This window comes from Carcharodon carcharias, chromosome 13 (genome assembly GCF_017639515.1).
Source record: "Carcharodon carcharias isolate sCarCar2 chromosome 13, sCarCar2.pri, whole genome shotgun sequence".
In the NCBI taxonomy this organism is placed as follows: Eukaryota; Metazoa; Chordata; class Chondrichthyes; order Lamniformes; family Lamnidae; genus Carcharodon; species Carcharodon carcharias.
In genome coordinates, this window is record NC_054479.1 from 122,118,089 (window position 1) to 122,138,902 (window position 20,814).

The 20,814-nt window shown below is 45.5% G+C and overlaps 1 protein-coding gene and 1 long non-coding RNA gene across 4 annotated transcripts in view; one reads left to right on the forward strand and one right to left on the reverse strand.

Annotated features, from left to right (window-relative positions):
• Window positions 1-8,529, forward strand: part of LOC121285562 (neurofilament heavy polypeptide-like) — a 59,228-nt gene extending 50,699 nt beyond the window's left edge. The window contains exons 12-14 of one of the 3 annotated variants that reach the window (XM_041202106.1): window positions 1,551-1,685; window positions 6,731-6,793; window positions 8,433-8,529. In XM_041202106.1, the coding sequence (XP_041058040.1) occupies window positions 1,551-1,685; window positions 6,731-6,745 (150 nt within the window). In that variant the 3' untranslated portion in view covers window positions 6,746-6,793; window positions 8,433-8,529. Of the gene's footprint in view, window positions 1-1,550; window positions 1,686-4,792; window positions 4,873-6,730; window positions 6,794-8,432 lie in introns of those variants that run through there. The other 2 variants (XM_041202105.1, XM_041202107.1) reach the window with 2 other exon arrangements.
• A 1,783-nt stretch (window positions 8,530-10,312) lies between these two features.
• Window positions 10,313-20,183, reverse strand: LOC121286306. The gene is made up of 3 exons (XR_005944913.1): window positions 20,112-20,183; window positions 19,845-19,926; window positions 10,313-10,424 (listed from the first exon to the last, which is right to left on the reverse strand). It is a non-coding gene; the product is annotated as an uncharacterized LOC121286306 (long non-coding RNA).
• Between the last annotated feature and the right edge of the window lie 631 nt (window positions 20,184-20,814).

The following is a 20,814-nucleotide window of genomic DNA, read 5'->3' on the forward strand; positions in this document are numbered from 1 at the left end:
ACACATCAAGTATTGTCAAACCCACATCTTTAAGGCCATCATGAAGGCCAATGCTAACCTTGGGTGTTTTTCTCATTTTATCAATTGTCTCCTTCAGTTTCTATCCATCTCCCCCACCCACCGTTCTCTCTTTAATAAGAAGGATGAGCTACTCATACATTTCTTTGTCACAATGACTGAGACCACCCATTCAGCTGCCTCTACTCCATTCCCTCTTTTCCGCTTTTTGATCTATATTTGATGACATGAGGCCAATTTCACAAGTATGCTGAGGACGTGTAATTCAATGACTTCACCCGTGTACTGCCTGTGAGTTGCCAGACTGCTTGTTTGACATCCATTCATTGGTGAGCTGCAATTTCATCCAGTCAAACATTGGGAAGACCAATGCACCCTCCACCGCTGTCTCCACCCTCTTCCTCCCGTTGCTGTCTCCGGGTCTGGATTCACATGTTGGCCAGACCGAGTAGGGATGGCAGATTTCCTTCCCTAAAGGACATCAGTGAACCAAGTGGGTTTAAAGGCAATCTGTTGCCTTCATGATCACCATTATTGGGACTAGCTTTTTATCCTAGATTTATTTAATCTTTTATTCATTCAAGGAATGTAGGCGTTAGTGGTAAGGCCAACATTCCAACATTTGTTGCTTATCACTAATTACCATTGAAAAGGTGTGGTGAGTTGCCTTCTTCAGCCTCTGCTGTCCATGTGTTGCAGCTATACACACAGTGCTGTTAGGGTGGGAGTTCCAGGATTTTGACCCAGTGACATTTAAGTAATTTAATTAATTGCTAGTCCAGTAACATAATCAGTATGCTACCATACCCCTATGTGTGGAATATGGTTGAAATGTATGGCTCTGTGAGTATAACTATTTCAGACTGTTGGTTCACTAGTCTGTAGGACAGCTTTCCCAAATTTGGGACAAGTGTCCAGATGTTAGTGTGGAGGAACTTGCAGGGTTGCTAGACGTGGAGTGACTTTGCCATTTCTGTATCTGATGCACAAGTCAAAGCCAAATGATCTCTCCTGTTTTATTCTTCTCATGCTTCCTCATAGCAGCTTGTACAGCTGAATGCCTTGCTGGACCATATCGGGGGACACTTAAAAGTAATCACTTTTGGTGTGTGTGATGGGGCTCCTTGTCTGTCTGTATGATAGGAGTTCCTGTTTGTCAATATACACCATTACTTCACTATAAAACACACTGCTCTTCCTTTTGCTTTCATTATCACCCTGTCCCTGACCACCCCTCCACCCTTTAGGAACTGCAACTTCACCTCCACTCAAAGGTACAATCCAAAGCTGGAGCTCATCATTGATTTGGGATGAGGGCTAAGACCAGAGGTCAGCTGGGTGACTTAAGGTCCGCTGTACTATTTTCAGTCAAAGCTCATGGTATTTGGAGTCCCTGCAGTAGTGCGGTTGTACACATAATAGATTTCTGTATTGTCCTATATAGGACTTGGTGTCATACACAAGACAAGCCGAAACATCATGTGAGCAAGCTGTCTCTCACTAACAGCAGATTCTTTATGTTGTGTGCCCAGTGTGAAGGATTAATCACTGAGCTGAGAGCACTGGAGGAGAGATACAGAAGCAGTCAAGAGGAACGCAGCCATCTGGAGTTGCAGCTCAGGCAGTACAAGGAGGAAATCCACAAACTGAAAGGGGCACCTTGTCAGGTAAGTTGGTGAGAGGTAAAGCAAGAGGCTGAAGGTGGGGGTAGAAGGTAGAGTAAAGAAACCCCTAACAGCATCAATTATACTTATCCTTGTCACCTGCACAGACAACCCTAGAGAAAATGATCCCACCCCAGTTACCTATAGCTAGCAGAAATGTGAGGCATAAGCCCAAAGGGTAAGGACCATGGGCAAAAAGGTGATTCTGTACTTTGCAACACCCAGTAGACAAATCAATGATACTGTTTGACAGAGAACAGTGGCTTGCTAATCACCATGGGATGAGATCGAAGCTGTGCCTAACATGTGGTGAGTCACCTGCTGCTTTAAGGATTTACACTGGATATTAATGAATCTTGCATTGATAGCTCTTCCATTTCCCATTGTTCAGAGTCATGTCCTCCAGTACTGGCAATCCCTTACCTTGGCTAGAGTGGGACCAAAGTTTGACCAAATTTCATTCTCACCAGTGGCTTGATAGCAAAGGTAGCACAAAAAATCTGCTTTATTAATAAAGCAGTACTCTACTGTCCATATTGCTGCATTTTCACTTGTGTATGTGTGGCCTGCAAAACAGCTTCTCTCTGAGGTGTACGAATCTTCACATGAGAATGTTGATGTCCAAATAAATCACCGGGGACTCTATTCTGCCAGCCCAATTCTCTCAAACATTTCTTCATCCACACTGAGGAGGATTAAGTGACATTTCTGGTGTATTTGCGGGACAACATGAGTCACGTACTTACTGTTGAACTTTCCAAGCAGAAGACTGCCCAAGACTAAAAGCCAAATGGCCCCTCACCCATCATGCCTATAACCTTCTAACATCTGCTTTGCGATCCTAGATCATTGGGAAGCTTAATTGAGCACTTGGGGGAGAGACTGGGGAATTATCTGCCAACAAGTGACCAGAACTTTGCTCTGCCCCAGAGGCCATACCTTCAGCTTAAGGCAGGGCCTATGGAAATGCTCCAGCGTCTTTCTCACTGATCATTATTGACTAAATGTAGCCATGTTGAATCTGTAGGCCTTTGAATAGATATTTTGGCATTTGGCATGTACGTGGCCTTGATTCATCTAAATGCAGACAGGAAAGATCTTCACCACACCAGTAAGACAGCTGTTAGAAGGTAGAAAGTTCATGGATAGGTGAAGTAAGATGGATGAATGTTAAATTACATAAAATTCCAGTAGGTAATCATTTTTAGATGAAGCATCATATAACATGTACACAGTGAAGATTGAAAGGGAATCTGCCATTAATATCTATGGTTAATAACGTGCCTGAGTGAACTCACATAATCAAGGCCATCTTTATCATGACTAGACATAGGACAAGACTAAGATGTGTCAGCTGCTTGCTGCTGGCACCGTCACAGATAAAGTCTGATACTGAGACACATTAAGAACAGCACCTATGATAACACAGCTCATAGTTGCATGGTTAAATATTAAGAGCCTGGATTTAAGATAATTGGCCAAAAATAAAATCAAGGGTAAAATGAAGAGAATTTTTTATGCAGTAAAGCTATTATGATTTGGAATGCACTGCCTGAAAAAGGGTGGATGAAGCTGATTCAATAGTGACTTTCAAAAGCAAATTAGATAAATCCTTGCAAAAGAGAAAAAATGCAAGGCTAAAAGGAAAAAATGGGGGAACTGGGACTAATTGGATAGCTTGTGCATGATTGGTGGAATATCTTTCTGGGCTTTAAGATTCCATGATTGATTCCAACATGAACTTGTATTTATATAGCACCTATAATGTAGAAACTAATTAATGGGGAGGGAAGGGGGGGGGAAAATGCAAGAATAGATAAAGGTCATGGAGGGCGATATTATAGAAACAGAAGTGAAAGCTTGGTCAAAAAAGTGGTTTTAGAGACAGTTTTAAAGGCGAAAAGGGAAAAGGCTTTGGAGGGAGAGGTAATGTGGCATTGTCGCTGGACTAGTAATCCAGAGACCCAGGGTAATGCTCTGGGGACCTGGGTTCGAATCCCACCACGGCACATGGTAGAATTTGAATTCAATAAGAATCTGGAATTAAAAGTCTAATGATGACCATGAAATCATTGTTAAAAACCCATCTGGTTCACTAATGTCCTTTAGGAAAGGAAATCTGCTGTCTTTACTACATGTGACTCCACACCTACAGTAATGTGGTTGACTCTTAAATGCCCCTGAACACGGGCAATTAGGGATGGGCAATAAATGCAAAGGAATGGTAAAATGCATAGAGTCAGAGTTAGGGGACTGAATGGTGCCAGGGAGAAATCTACTACACAGGACTGCAAGGCTATGAAGGATTTCTAGTTTGAGGACAAGCGGTTAAAATTTAATATGTTATTTAGGTGAAAATAAGCAGTCTGGGCAACGAAAAGGATATGGGTATTGAAACTTAACCCTGGTCAAATGGGATGTTGAGGTTTCAACAGTTTGGACAGTCTGGGAAAAACATGGAGTCAATAAGAAGAGAACGGATTGTGATGAAGGCTGAAAACAGTAGGTTTGGTGTTCCCAATGTTCAGTTAGAAGAGGTTGGGACTGATTGGTACCTTGATAACAGACATACAGTCTGAGAACATGGAGGTGGTTTTGTTGTTGACAAGATTGTAAAAGGCATTCTATCGGAAATTATTAATCGACAGGGTGTAAATGATTATAGGTAGTACTTTAATTTTAAGTGTATCACAACCCTCAATGTTAGATAACATCTTTTGATTACAGTTATGAGCATGACACTCAGTGACAACATTACAGAGCGGTTTAGCAAGGTTATGTTTCTACATTCAGCTATTCCCTATCTTGGATTAACCAAGCCACATGGTCGACTTCCTCAGCACAATGGTCCCTGGAATGATGGGTGGTGCCACCTTCCTTTGGGACACTTGCTTCTCTACATGAGACGTCTGTACCAAATCTCCACCTGTGATTGCCTTCTCTCATCTCACCCTAGCTCAACCAATCTTGCATGTACATTATTTCTCAATAAAGAACTGTAGTCTGAGTTTTGAGACTTGAGCCATTAACCAATAGCTGAGGGACGCTTTACAAGTTTTACTTCTAAATCTTCCAAATTTTACTCTTATCATACTCTTTCCTTTTTGCAGACCTGCTTCCAGAATTCTTCACTGATTGTGCCTGTCTGCTTTTCCTAGAAACACGAGCTTCTCAGAACTTACTTCAAAACCTCCTAGCAGCCTGATTTAGGGTTGGGGAAAGCACCTTTACTTCTAATACACTAACCCTACTCAAGGGAGAGGACTATTAGTGACCAGTCCAAATAGTCAACTCTACCCAATGGACCTTTTACAAGGTGTCATTCAATTGGAGAGGAATGTGTCCTAGGCTTTGATTACCAGATATCATAACACCAATTGATGCTCCATTCATTTTTGTTAATTTCCAGGAAATGGCGACCTTGCTATCAGTTGCCTTCCAGGGCTCACTCTTGTTTGCTATCGTATTTAGAAGACTCATTGCACTTCTATCAGTAATTTAGTCCACAACTTCATTCAAACCCAGTTATCTGTCCTAGACGGAGTGAAGACTGAGAAGGGACCCTTATAGAGGGCACAGGGACTAAGAGGGAATGGGGACCATAGGGACTGAGTGGGTGTAATAGAAAAGGTTAATCCTGAGACTGAACTGAAATTGTGACTGCAGAACAGGGAGACTGGGACAAACTGAGGAAAAGGCAAGTTCAAGACTAATGTATTTGGAATTATCTCTTCATAGAGAATGAATTGTTCGTAGGAAAGTGGGGCAGTTAAAGGTTGTGATGGGGTGGATGGTATATTGCTTGGAGGGAATGTCTGAATGAACTTCTTCATCTATATTGATCTGTGATTTTCTCTGTTTAAAATTCTAACCTGTGATATTTACTGTTGAAGAATTATGCTATTTAAACTTGTTTCCTTTATTAAATTGTGTCTGCTTGTCTTTGATGGAATGAAATGTCTGTAAAATCTCAGCATGCCTCAATATTTGAAGCGTTAACAATGCTTTTTTCCTGTTCTTTCCTTTTCCCTGATTGTCTCTTGCTCTATTTTATCTTTTTGCTTACTGTCATCCTTCTCCCTTCTCATTTTCTTCATCTCCCTCTTTCATATCCTCTACTGTTACACTTTCAATCACTATTCTTCTGTTCTATTCTTTCTGATTTGGACACCTATTTTTTTTTCCTGCTTATGTTTCCCTCTGGCACACCACATTGATAAATATCTCCAACTGTCTGATTTTCTGCTCAATCTTTCTCCCTCCTTTGTTTCCATTGTTCTTTTCATCTGTTTGTCTCTATTCTACTCCTGAATGCTTTTATCTTCCATATCAATCTACTTTCCATTTATTTTACATTTATTTGGCTTTCTCCCTACCCTTCTCTATCCCTATCTGTTTCTCTCTGTTACTGTCTCCTTCCTTTTTTCTGTCTGTATGATTGGTTTTCTGTCTTTCTTTGTGTATTGGTTTTTCTCCTGTGTGTGCTTCTGCTTTTGTGCCTGTGTGCTTGTGTGCATGTGTGCTTCTGCATTTGCATGTGTGCTTGTGCGCTTCTATCTTTGTGTATGCATGCCTTTTATATGTGTGCATCTGCGTGTATATGTGTGCCCCTACTTTGTGATTGTGCACATGCATGCATGCTTATGTCATTATCTCTCTGCCTCTCTCTATATCTGTGCACCTTTTTTTTGCTGTATGTGTCTCTGTTTGCCTGTCTATATTTGTTTATGTACCCTTATTTATCTTTCTGTGTTTTGGTTTGTGTGCCCCTGTCTTACCCTGTTTATCTCTGTATCTCTGTGTATGCCTTTGTTTATCTCTATGTTTGTGTGTGTATGTGTTTCCCTGTTGGTGCCTCTGGTTTTATCTGTCTATTTGACTCTGGTTCTGCCTGTGTCTCTATCTCTGGTTCTGCCTATGTCTCTGTCTCCCGTTTTGCCTGTTTCTGTCTCCCGTTCTGCCTGTGTCTCTGTCTCTCGTTCTGCCTGTGTCTCTGTCTCAGAATGCCACTATTCCTGACCCCCCTGTGCTCTCCTTGCCTGTGATAGGACTGGTTGTACTGATGGCTGTGCTGTGGTGCTGGTGGGCTGAGACCTCCCGGCATTGACCAGGTACTGATCTTTCACATATTATTATCTATGTGTTTTAGAGAGAGGCTGCGCCTATTTAGAGTTTAGGACCCAGTGGATTACATTTTGGCGCTCTGCAATGCAGTTTGAGGCATTGATTACAGTGGTTTGGGATGGGCACAGTTTGAGGTTGAGTGTATGCAGTTTGGTGTTGATGAGGAGAAATCTGTTCTTGTCATAGTATATTGTTCAGTAGGATACAGTTTACTATTGCCGTAACTCGATGAAAATACCTAAAGTTTATAAGTAGGAACTCTGGCTGAGTACTCTTTTATTTAACCTGGGGTCACTGGCAGCGATCAGGAGTAGGAACCCTGGCTGATTTCTCCCCTCTCGAAACCAGGGGTCACTGGGCAGTGATCAGAAGCAGGAAGCCTGGCTGATTTCTCCTCTCTCTAACCCAGGGGTCACTGGACAGTGATCAGGGGCTGGAACTCTGGCTGATTTCCCGTCTCTTACCAGGGGTCACTGGACAGTGATCAGGAGCAGGAACCCTGGCTGATTTCCCCTCCCCCTAACCTAGGGACTTTAGGCTGTTGTTCTCACTGGGATCAGCAAACTCAGTCCAGCTGAAGGACCAAATCAGGAATTTTGTGTTCTGAAAGAGTTAGCGTCTGCCCAGGCCCCCCATTCACTCACTCAGCCCCTTTAATTACTGTCCTAAAGTAATCGTGCTCTGTGTATCATGTTGCTACAGCTGTTTGAGATTAAAGTGTATCGCTGACTCTCTGATTTATAACATCACAAAATAAACCTCTCAGAACCACTGCTAGTGACTTTCCTGTGCCCATTCACTGAAACTACAGATTGGAGGGGAGAGGGGGAACAGGGGTGGAGGAGGAAGGAAATGGGAGGAGGGGAGAGGAGGAGGGGAATAGGAGAAGACGAACCGCAATGAAGCAGATTCATCACTTGGACTTTACCTGGTGCAAGATCCTAACCTCCGCCTCTGACCCTCAGGTTGGGAGAATGGGAAAGAAACTGATAGAGAGCTAGGGGTATACTTGCATAAAGAGGGGGGAATTATACCCAGACAGAGAGGGGGAGGGAGAGTTATATCAGGACAGGGGGAGGGGGAGTTATACCAGGACAGAGATGGAGAGGGGGAGGGGGAAATTATACCCAGACAGATAGGGGGTGGGTTGTATACTCTGACAGAGAAGGGAAGGGGGAATTATACCCGGACAGGGAGGGGGAATTATGCCTGGACAGAGAAGGGGGAGGGGGAGTTATACCTGGACGTAGAGGGGGAGAGGTTGGTTTACACTCTGACAGAGAGGGGGAATTATACAGAATGTTGCTGGTTTGGAAATTCCCCCTCCCCCAGATATGGCTGTGGACTGGAGTAGGGTCCCAGGGTGGTGATGGGGGAGGGGTGTTGGGGCAATGGTCCTGACATTGGAAAAATAACAGAATTGAATGGGGGCATCAAATGAAAAATGCTAAAGTACTTTCCCATTGGAGAATGCTGAAAATTAATCTGCGCTGTATTAAGAAACCGAAAGACTGAAACAGGCTGTTGATTTGGGAGGGAGGGTGAGAGAGAGAGGCAGCACATAGCGCAGTTAGAGTTTCAGCTGGAATTTATCTGTGACCTTTTGTTGCTTTCTTTCCTGTGCAGACTCGATTTGGAGGGTGGATTCCATTAGTGCTGATGGTTATTGCTACAGCTGGTCAATCTTCTGTGTTCCAGCCTCACTTTTAACTTTCCAACAACCAAAATTAGCGATATGCTTATTCCCTCTTCCTCTCCTCTCTCCCCCTTCCTTCTGTCCCCCTCTCCCCCTTTGGCCCCACCCTCCTCCCCACTCCCCTCTCTCCTCTCCCCATCCCCTCTCCCCTTCCCCTCCCATCCTTTCTCTCCCGCTCTCCCCCTTCTCTCTCCCCTCCCTTCCCCCACTCCACTCCCCTCTCCCCCTTCACCCCTCTCCCTGTCATCTAACATTCTCTCCTCTTCCTCCTCCCCTCCTTTCCCTTGCCACCTATTCCCCTCCTCCCCTCCTCTCTCCTCCCCTTTCCCCACTATTGACCTCCCACCTCTCCCTCTCACCCTCCCACATGTCCGCCTCTCTCCCCCCCTCCCATCTCCACCCTCTCCCCCTCCCTTCTCGTCCCCTTTCCTCCCTCCTCCTATCCTCTTCCCCTCTCCCATCTCTCCCTCCGTCTACTCCCCCTTCCCCATCTCCCGCCTCTCCTCCTGTCTCCCCTTCTCTCCCCTCTCAATCTCCCCTCTTTCTCTCTCTCCACCCCCTCTCTCTCTCCCTCCTCTCTCTCCCCCTCTCTCTCTCCCCTCTCTCCCCCTTTCTCTCTCGCCCTTTCTCTCTCTCCCCCTTTCTCTCTCTCCCCCTTCTCTCTCACCTACCTCTCTCTACCCCCTCTCTCTCTGCTCCCCTCTCTCCCCTCTCTCCCCCTCTGTCTCTCCCTCTCTCTGTCTTCCCCACCCTCTCTCTCCCCCTCCTCTCTCCCCCCTCTCTCTCCCCGTCTCTCCCCCTCCCCTCCCCTTCCTCTCTCCTCCCTCCCCCTCTCTCTCTTCCCCTCTTTCTGTCTCTCCCCCTCTCTGTCTCTCCTCCCTCTCTCTGTCTTCCCCACCCTCTCTCTCTACCCTCTCTCTCCCCCTTCTCTCTCCCCTCTCTTCTCTCTCTCCCCCCCTCTCTCCCCCTTTCTCTCTCCCCCCTTTCTCTCTCCCCCTTTCTCTCTCCCCCTTTCTCTCTCCCCCCTTTCTCTCTCCCCCCTTTCTCTCTCCCCCCTTTCTCTCTCCCCCCTTCTCTCTCCCCCGTTTCTCTCTCCCCCCTTCTCTCTCCCCCGTTTCTCTCTCCCCCGTTTCTCTCTCCCCCGTTTCTCTCTCCCCCGTTTCTCTCTCCCCCGTTTCTCTCTCCCCGTTTCTCTCTCCCCAGTTTCTCTCTCCCTCCTCTCTCTCACCCCTCTCTCTCTCCCCCATCTCTCTTCCCCCACTCTCCCCCCTCTCTCTCTCTCTCCCCCCCATCTCCCCCTCTCTCTCCTCCCCTCATCACTGTCTCTCCTCTCTTTCTCTCCCCACTCTCTGTCTCTCCCCTCTCTTTCTCTCCCCCTCCCTCTCTCTCCTCTCTCTACCCCCCCATCTCTCTCTCTCCCCCCCCTCTCTCTTTCCTCCCCTCACTGCCCATCTCCCCTTGTCTCCCCCCCCGTCTCAGCCCCTCCCTGTCTCCCTCCTCCCCCTCTCTTCCCTTCTCTTCCCCCCAACCTCTTCCCCTCTCTTCCCCCCCAGCCTTTTCCCCTCCCTCCCTCAACCCTAACTCCCTACCCCTCCCCTCTATTTTCTGCCCCTCCCCTATTTCCTATTTCCCCTTAGTTTCTAAGCCACAGTGTTCGTCTGCTCTGCTATCCTCTGTGCCCTATTTTACAGTCTACTGCTGAACTAGGCACATTGCACTGGGAATGCTGCTACACCGGGAACGCTGCTGTACATATCAACACCTCCAGAATTTCTGAACTGTCACACATTGGCTTGGTAATGTTCTTTACCTGTTTCCTCTGGCATAATTGGACAGCAAAGCTTCTCTCTCAATACGGAATGAAATGAGCAGCAGCAACCCATGATACTATTTGGAGCTGGGGCAAGTCAGAGATCCTGAGTCTGTGAAAAAAAACATCAGGGTTAAAACTAGGGATCACAGAATGTTTGTTCACTCACTTTGTGACCTCTCCCACCTACAGAAAGAACCCGGTCTACAGAAATACTCCCTTTATAGATAAATATTCAGTTCTGATAATATGTTGATACTCTGGCATTTCACAGTGGACTTTTGGTGATTGACTCTCAGTAATTGACCTTGAGTGATTGACTGTCGGTTATTAATTGCTCCTTGGTGACTGCCCCACGGATTTTTCCCCTTGGTGATTTTCTCCTTGGTGGATTGACCCTCGGATTTTGACCTTTGGTGATTTTTTTTCCCCCTTGGTAATTTCCCCCTCTGTGATTAACCCTCGGATTTTGACCCTCGGTGATTGTCAATCAGTGATCTTGGACTTAGTGGATGCCTCCTGGTGGTTGTCATTCAACATTTTCAGCTGAGTGCTGGACCCTGGTGATTCCCCTTGACTGGATTGTGCTGGGTGATGAACCTTTGATAGTTGATGTTTGGTAGTTGGAGCTCGGTGGTGGACTCTTGATGATTACCATTTGGCAATTTGAGTGAGGAAAGTGATTCTCAGTTGTTTACAGGTGTTGTGTGTCATAGATGGAGTTATGGCTGCAAATATTGTCTCTTTATGCTACACTTAGCCAGCTTCACCATCACTCCTACAAAATACGGAGCTATTTATTTGAACATAAAAACAGCAAACCTATGACCTCTCAACCTTCTGTTCCATAGTGAAAACATGTCCATAATCGCTCCTCCTAATCCAATTCCTCCACCCCCTCAGTCATTTGGTTGCTGTCTTCAATATCCTTTCTGTACTGTGGTGCCATAACTATAGGCAGTATTCTAAATGTGGTTCCACAATTGCGATTGATTTATAAAGTGAGTCATCTTTTAATATATCCCAACATCTGATTTTCTATATTCCTACACTGCCACCGAACATTATTATAATTGCCAATAAATTGAGGATATCAGGACCCCAGATCTCTTTCATTTTTTACGCACCTTATTTTCTTTCCATTTAATTAATAGTCCCATCTTGGATTTTTTGTTCTAATGTGAAACATTTTGCATTTCTCTATGTTAAATTTCATCTACCAACAGTTTGCCCAATTTTCAAATACATTCAAATCCTCCTGTAGCATACTATGTTCTGCGTTGGAGTCTATCACAAAAGTTAACTTTGTGTCATCGGCAAATTTTTTGAGGAGGTGACCTGGTGTGTAGATGAGGGTAGTGTAGTTGATGTAGTTTATATGGATTTCAGCAAAGCCTTTGACAAGGTCCCACATGGGAGACTTATAAAGAAGGCAAATGCACATCGGATACAGAGTAATTTGATCAGGTGGATTCAAAATTGGCTTAGTTGTAGGAGGCAGAGGGTAATGACAGAAGGATGCTTTAATGACTGGAAGCCAGTGTCCAGTGGCATACCACAGGGATCTGTGTTGGGTCCCCTATTATTTGTCATTTATATAAATGACTAGATGACTATGTTAGGGGTAAAATTAGTAAGCTTGCGGGTGACACAAAGATTGGCCGGGTGGTTAACAGTGAGGTTGAGTGTCTTGGGCTACAGAAAGATATAGACGGGATGGCCAAATGGGCAGATAAGTGGCAGATGGAATTTAACCCTGAAAAGTGTGAGGTGATACACTTTGGAAGGAGTAATTTGGCAGGGAAGTATTCAACGAATGGCATGATATGACACTAGGAAGTTCTGAGGAACAAAGGGACCTTGGTGTGTGTGTCCATAGATCTCTGAAGGCGAAGGGGCATGTTAGTGGTGTGGTGAAAAAGGCATATGGAACACTTGCCTTTATCAATCGAGGCATAGATTACAAAAGTAGGGAGGTCATGTTGGAGTTCTATAGAACCTTGGTGAGGCCACAGCTGGAGCATTGTGTGCAGTTCTGGTTGCCACATTATAGGAAGGATGTGATTGGACTGGTGGGTGCAGAGGAGATTCACCAGGATGTTGCCTGGGATGAAACGTTTAAGTTATGAAGAGAGGTTGGATAGACTTGGGTTGTTTTCATTGGAGCAGAGAAGACTGAAGGGCGACCTGATCGAGGTGTACAAGATAATGAGGGACATGGACAGGGTGGATAGGGAGCAGCTGTTCCCCTTAGTTGAAGGGTCAGTCATGAGGGGACATAAATTCAAGGTGAGGGGCAGGAGGTTTAGGGGGGATGTGAGGAAAAATTTTTATACCTAGAGGGTGGTGACGGTCAGGAATGCGCTGCCTGGGAGGATGGTGAAGGCGGGTTGCCTCACATCCTTTAAAAAGTACCTGGATGAGCACTTGGCATGTCGTACTATTCAAGGCTATGGGCCAGGTGCTGGTAAATGGGATTAGATAGGTAGGTCAGGTGTTTTTCACGTGTCGGTGCAGACTCGATGGACCAAAGGGCCTCTTCTTCACTGTGACACTCTGTGAAATTTAGCCAGTGTGTTTATGAGTTCCTAGCGCCAGGTGTTTCATGTATAAGGAGTGCTATATCCAGTAGGGCTTAGTGTTTTATTGTGTAACACATACAACAGTCTTATACCCAGTAACACGCAGTGTGTTATAGCTAGTACCACTTGGTGCATTATATAATATATACATAGGAGCAATATACCCAGTAACACATCATGTCATTATATAATATATACAGGATTGTTATACCCAATAACAAAGCGTGTTATTATATAGTATATAGACATGAGTGTTATACCCAGTAATACATGTTGTGTGTATTACATAATATACACAGAAGGTGTTAACATAGAGTTACAGAATGGTTTCAGCATGGAAGGTGGCCATTTGGCCCTTGTGTTCATGATGGCTTTCTGCAAGAGTAAATCACCAAGTCCCACTCCCAGCCTTTTCCCTGTAGCCCTGCAATTTTTTTCTCTTAAGTTATTTATCCAATTCTCTTTTGAAGGTCTCAGCTGACCTTGCCTCCAGCACAGACTCAGGCACATATTCCAAATCCTGAGAACTTGTTGCATAAAAAGGTTTATCTTTATGTCACCTTTGCTTCTTTAATCAATCACCTTAAATCAATGTCCTCTGATTCTGGATCCTTCCACCAATGGGAACAATTTCTCCCTATCTACTCTGTACAAACCCTTATGATTTTGAATGGTACAGTAACATATTGTGTGTTATTGCATAATATATAGTCAGGAGTATTAACCCACTAACAAGTGCTGTCTGTATCATATAATATATACAGGAGTCAGGGGTGTTATCCCCAGCAACACACAGTGAGTTAGCTTGTGTTAGAGCACCAGAAGATCATGCAAACAAATGCCAGGTTCCTGGCAATACGTATGATTACATTTTGAGACAGTCCACTGGTCCCTGACTGTTTCCAAACCGTGAACAAGTTAAAGGGTTGGATTCTGGGGGATTCTGGTTGCTGTGGCCTGGAACTTTTCTGTGTTTTGCTCAAACGCACCAAATCCATCATCATGCACAACATTTGAGTGTTCAAACTGCACTTGCCCATGTTTTCCCAAATGTATTTGGGTGCCACACAACCTGTGTATGGACAGAGGAATGCACCTGGAGCAGCCACAAGAGTCCAGACAGGGAAATGGAGGACGGTCCTGAGGAACACAGCAAGAGACTGTGTCACCATTAAGCACCAGCCCCACTGACAGCAGAATGAAGTATTGAGTAGTCATCCATCCTTCTCCTCAAGTATTCTGCCCACCAACAAGACCACCATATTCCTGCAAATATCATCTCTGTCCCACTATCAGGAACATCTGGCACTCAACACCCAGGAGAAAGTTCCTCTGTTCCCCAACGCTGTTGCCTTGCCCCCCTCACCATATGTGACCAAATGAAAGAGGACCCCAAGATATGGTACATGTTCAATGCTTTGTTTCTGTACAAGCCCAAGTCTGGTGTCTATGTCCAAGGTTTCTCCTGTCAGTGGCTGAGAGTTGTGCTGCCTGAAATCAGTGTAATCTCTGAGCCAGAGTGTGAGGATTGTTTGTCAGTCAAATGTTACTTATAAGCTCCTGCGATGGAGCTGCCTCTGGAACTTAAGCAGAATGGACCCTAGGTGGTCATATATGGATGGCTGCCCCTTTCACTGGTCTAGGTGTCATCTTAGGATGCCTCCGTATGGGGTGGGCAAGGGGTGCAGGAATTGACTTGAGAATAGACAGATAGCAACTTCATCTATTACCTGCCCCTGCTGCCAATCTGCCTGCTGCCCTGGAGGTGAGCAACCCAATCCAGCACTGATATTATGAAATCTGTCTCTACCTTGTGGCCAAGATCCTGGTGCATTGGGATTTCAGTTGGCAGACCAATGCATGTGTGGCAACTGTAGTGTGGGTTTTGGGCAGTGCTACATTTGTCCCTGTAGCTTTTTTTTAAAAATTCATTCATAGGATGTGGGTTTTGCTGGCTGGGCCAGCATTTATTGCCCATCCCTAATTGCCCTTGAAGGTGGTGGTGAGCTGCTTTCTTGAACTGCTGCAGTCCATGTGGTGTAGGTAAACCCACAGTGCTGTTAGGAAAGGAGTTACAGGATTTTGACCCAGCGACAGTAAAGGAATGGCGATATATTTCCGAGCCAGTATAGCGAGTGACTTGAAGACAAACTTCCAGGTGGTGGTGTTCCCATCTATCTGCTGCCCTTGTTCTTCTAGATGGTAGTGGTCATGGGTTTGGAAGGTGCTCTCTAAGGAGCCTTGGTGAATTCCTGCAGTATATCTTGTAGATGGTACACACTGCTGCTCCTGTGTATTGGTGGTGGAGGGAGTGAATGTTTGTGGATGTGCTGCCAATCAAGCGGGCTGCTTTGTCCTGGATGTTCTTAAGCTTCTTGGGTGTTGTGGGAGCTGCACTCATCCAGGCAAGTGGGGACTGTTCCATTACACCCCTGACTTGTGCTTGTAGATGGTGGACAGGCTTTGGGGAGTCAGGAGGTGAGTTACTCGCAACACGATTCCTAGTCTCTGACCTGCCCTTGTAGCCACAGTTTTATACGGCTATTCCAGTTCAGTTTCTGGTCAATGGTAATCCTCAGGATGTTGATAGTGGGGGATTCAGTGATGGTAATGCCATTGAACATCAAGGGGCAATAGTTGGATTCTCTCTTGTTGGAGGTAATCATTGCCTGACACTTGTGTGGTGTGAATGTTACTTGCTACTTGTCAGCCCAAGCCTGGATGTTGTCCAAGTCTTGCTGCATTTGGACATGGACTGCTTCAGTATCTGAGGAGTAGCGAATGGTGCTGAACATTGTCCAATCATCAGCGAACATCCCCACTTCTGACCTTATGAAAGAAGGAAGGTCATTGATGAAGCAGCTGAAGATGGTTGGGCCGAGGACATTACTCTGAGGAACTCCTGCGGTGATGTCTTGGAGCTGAGATGACTGACCTCCCACAACCACAACCATCTTCTTTTGTGCTAGGTATGACTCCAACCAGTGGAGCGTTTTACCCTTGATTCCCATTGCCTTCAGTTTTGCTGTTAAATGCTTCCTTGATGTCAAGGGCAGTCACTCTCACCTCACCTCAGGAGTTCAGCTCTGTTGTCCATGTTTGAACCAAGTCTGTAATGAGGTTAGGAGCTGAGTGGCCCTGGCGGAACCCAAACTGGACGTTGTGAGCAGATTATTGCTAAGCAAGTGCCACTTGATAGCACTAGGGGCGCGTCAAGTTCTGGAGCATTAGTCTTCAGTACTATTGCCAGAATATTGTCAGGCCTCATAGCTTTGCAGTATCCAGCACCTTCAGCCTTTTCTTGATACCACATGGAATGAATCAAATTGGCTGAAGACCGGTAATTGTGATGCTGGGGACCTTTGGAGGAGGCCAAGATGGATCATCCATCTCAGCACTTCTGGCTGAAAATTGTAGCAAATGATTCAGCCTTATCTTTTGCATTTATGTGCTGGGCTCCTCCATCATCGAGGATTGGGATATTTGTTGAGCATCCTCCTCCAACTAGTAGTTTAATTGCCACCACCATTCACAACTGGATGTGACAAGACTGCAGAGCTTAGATCTGATCCATTGGTTGTGGGATCACTTAGCTCTGTCTATCACTTGCTGCTTATGCTGTTTGGCACGCAAGTGGTTTTGTGTTATAACTTCACCAGGTTGACACCTCATTTTTAGGTATGCCTGGTGCTGCTCCTGGCATGCCCTCCTGCACTTTTCATTGAACCAGGGTTGATCCCCTGGCTTGATGGTAATGGTAGAATGGGGTATACGCTGGGCCATGAGGTTACAGATTGTGTTCAAGTACAATTCTGCTGCTGATGATGACCCATAGTGCCTCATGGATGTCCAGTCTTGAGTTGCTAGATCCGTTTTAAATCTATCCCATTTATCACTATGGTAGTGCCACACAACACGATGGAGGGTATCCTCATTGTGAAGGCGGGACTTTATCTTCACAATGACTTTTGCGGTGGTCACTCCTACCGATACTGTCATGGACAGATGCATCTGCAGCAGGCAGGTTGATGAGAATGAGGTCAAGTATGTTTTTCCCTCTTGTTGGTTCCCTCCACCTGCCGCAGGTCCCGTTTAGCAGCTATGTCATTTAGCACTCGGCCAACTCAGTCAGTAGTGGTGCTACCGAGCCACTCTTTGTGATGAACATTGAATTTCCCCACCCAGAGTACAGTCTGCGCCCTTGCCACCTTCAGTGCTTCCTCCAAGTGGTGTTCAACATGGAGGAGCACTGATTCATCAGCTGAGGGAGGGTGGTACGTGGTAATCAGCAGGAGGTTTCTTTTCCCATGTTTGACCTGATGCCATGAGACTTTCATGGGGTCCGGAGTCAATGCTGAGGACTCCCAGGGTAACTGCCTCCCAACTATATGCCACTGTGCTGCCACCTCTGCTGGGCCTGTCCTAGCTCATTCCAAGGTCGAATGCATGCTCTCCAATCCCTTCCTGACCATCCATCTCCTGCTCCCAGATGCAGGAGGCACATTGACAAATTTCCCCAGTGACTCTGCAATCGTATATATGTCTTTCAAAGTCCGGGTCAGGAAGAACAGTACCTCAGCATCTGTGGGAAAAGGGAGCTGGTACTCCAAATAGGTGTCTCTCTTCTCCGATAACATCTCCCTCGGCTCCAACTCATCTGTGTTCTGTGGATCACATTTGAAGCAGTCCTTACACACTGTATACCCTAAAGTGGGGGGACTTTGTGGGAAGTGGGGCAAGAGGACTAGTTCAGGATTGACACAGGGTTCTGGAGATAGAGCAGGCTGGGAGAGTGGTTTAGAATTGAGATAGGACTAGGAGAGAATGGGGCAGTGGGGTTAGTCTGGGACTGATACAAGTCTTTGGGGAAAGAAAGGGGCAGTAGGATTGGTTTAGAATTTATACAGGGCTCTGGGGAGAGAGAGGATCAGTGAGATTAGTTTGCTATGATAGAGGGCTTTGGGAAGAGAATGGAGCAATTGGATGAGTTTGGGATTGATACAGAGCTATGAGGAGAAAATGGGGTGGTTGGATTAGTTCTGGATTGATACAAAGGATATGGTGAGATAGTTGATTAGTTTGAGATTGATATGGGGCTATGGGGAGAGCATGCGGCAATAGGATTAGTTTGGGATTAATACAGGGATATAGGGCAAAGTTGGGCAGTGGGATTAGTTTTAGATTGATACAGGGCTATTAGGAAAGAATGGGGCAGTCGGATAAACTTGGGATTGATACAGGAATATAGGGAGAGAGTAAAACAGTGAGATTAGTTTAGGATTGATATACAAGGCTATGGGGAGAGCACGGGTCAGTGGGATGACTTTGGGATTGAGATGGGGCTATGGGGAGAAAGTGGGGCAGTGGAATTAGTTTGTGATTGATATAGGGAGATGATGAGGTGGTGAGATTAGTTTGGGTTTGATACAAGGCTATTGGGAGAGAGTGGGGCAGAGAGTTTAGTTTGGGTTTGGTATAAGGCTATGGGGACTGCGTGCGTCATTGAGATTAGTTAGGGCTTAATACGGGGCTATAGGGATAGCATGTGGTATTAGATTTAATTTGGGTGTAATAAAGGAAGAGAGGTGGAGAGATTTAGGGAGAGAATTCCAAAGCTTTGGGTTTAGGCAGCTGAAGGCATAGCCACCAACAGTGAAGCGATGGAAATCTGCTTGCCTGAAAGGCCAGAATTGGAGGAAAACAGAGAACTTAGGGAGTTATAGAGCTGGAAGTGGCTACAGAGGGGAAATCTTCAATCTTTGCTTTCCATTGACTGATTCACCCAGCTGTTGTCTAATCTGTCAGTCTAAAATGTTCTGTGAATATTCCCACAAATAATTACATTGATATTGAATGTAAGTAAGAAATGAAAGACTTTTTAAATAAAATAATGTAAAGTGAGGTACAGGATTGAGGGCCTCCTTTTTGAGGCTCACTCTATCTTCTGTATTGTACCAGTGGGTGAAGTTTATCTGCTGATGCTGTCTCTCAAACATTGGCATGCTCCTGGCCAGCTGCTCTGGGTGTAGATCGGAATGAAAGAGAAACAAGGAGACCGTGAGCTGGGTCCAGCACTAGCTTGCCTTCCTTTCAAACTTATGTTTTCTTTCCCCCCCTAATTTGTACTTTGGCATGAGCCTTACACTCAGCTTCTGCCTTCCTGAGCCAGGAGGGAAGGCTGGCTGAGTTCTATGGACTCTCCTATGTTGCTTTACTGGGGCTACATTTTCCATTATGATAAAAATTAGTACTCTGCATTTGTGCAGAAAATTGCCTTTGTGACTAAGCACCTTGAAACCCAACTCCCTGGCCCTGGAAATATGGTCATGGAGTGTCCTGGGTCTCCGAGAGTTGGGGTCTGGGGAGATCTGTCCTTCATCCCCGCCCAAGATGGGGAGTCCTGTCACCACACCCCCACCATCACTCTTCCCCACCCACCACCCAGAGATGGGGTCCAGGATGTCTTGGCCAACCCCAGAGTTGGGTTCCTGGGGAGTCTAGCACACCCTGCCCCTTCTCAAATGGAGCTCCTGGGCATCCTTGCCTCCTTATACCCCACCCCCAACCGCCCGAGAAACGGGGAGCCCTGGGCCCTAAGTATTGTCTGCCTGCTGTACTTCTCTGATGTCAGATAATAAGATTCTCTGCTCATTTGTCGCTGGGGCTGTATTCAGTGGAATGTATTTTGCTTATCAATGGTTTAATATTAAATATTTATTTCAAATTGATAAAATGTTGTAATGTTCACTCATTTTTCAATAAATCAAGAAAAGCAATGAAGACTTATTACCCTCCCCTTAATTGATAAAAACAGGAAATTAATCTGAAAGTCAACAGGAAATTCACCCCTCTAACAGGAATTTCGCCTAATAACAGTACACATCAGTAATAACAGGACAATCACCCAGATAATAACAGGAAATCCACCCTGATAATAACAGGAAACTCACCCCAATTAAATCAGGAAATTCACCTTGATAATAACTGGAAATCTATCAGGACATTCACCCTGACACCAACGGTATCATCACCCTGAAAGATCAGCACAGGAAAAATAAATCAGATTGATTGGGACCAAGAGATTAGGGTCTCCTATGGATATCAGTCTAAGTGGAAATATTCGCTGGCTTGGAAATCTGGAGTTTAGTTGGGATTGGCCCTATATGAGTCAGGCACTGATTTGGAGCCAGAGGGGCAATGGCGATTACTAAACATACCAGCATTGGTTTATGAGGAATGTCACACACAGTTCACACAACTAATTCAGAGGCTGACGATCCGTGAGGCACCTTTAAGATATGGAGAAAAACAGATTTAATTACTTTCATGTACTGAAAGGCAGCATCGCCGAAGCTTTCAATAGTGAGTTGTTACATTGCTGAGTGATGATGCCTGGCCCCTGGCAATGATGCCACGTGCTATATTCGATCAATGAGGACATGTGTACAGCTATTCTTGGGAAGGGGCAGGAATAAGTGTGTAAAAATGAACTTCTCTCATTCTAACACTGGCCCTAAGATATTCAGGAATAGCAGCTGAGCTCAGTAGAGCTGGGGCTGCTCTCCAACACTCCTGCTGTCACTTTCTGTTACTGGAATCCAATCATGTCTAGGGGAGGGGGCAAGTGCATGGATGGTGTTGGGGGGGTTTAACACAAAGATGTCTGGAGAGTTAACCCATTGAATGTGGTGCGGGGATGATCTTAAACCCTCTCCTAGGGAGTTAACCCGCTGAATACACTGGGAAAGGGGCAGGGGAACCCCAGGCTGGAAAGTTCACAATCACAGAATTGTTACAGCACAGAGGAGGCCATTTGGCCCCATTGTGTCTGCGCCAGCTCTCCAAATGAGCAAAGAACCTTGTATCATTCCCCTGTCTTCTCCCCATAATCCTGCACATTTTTTTCTTTTCAGGTAATAA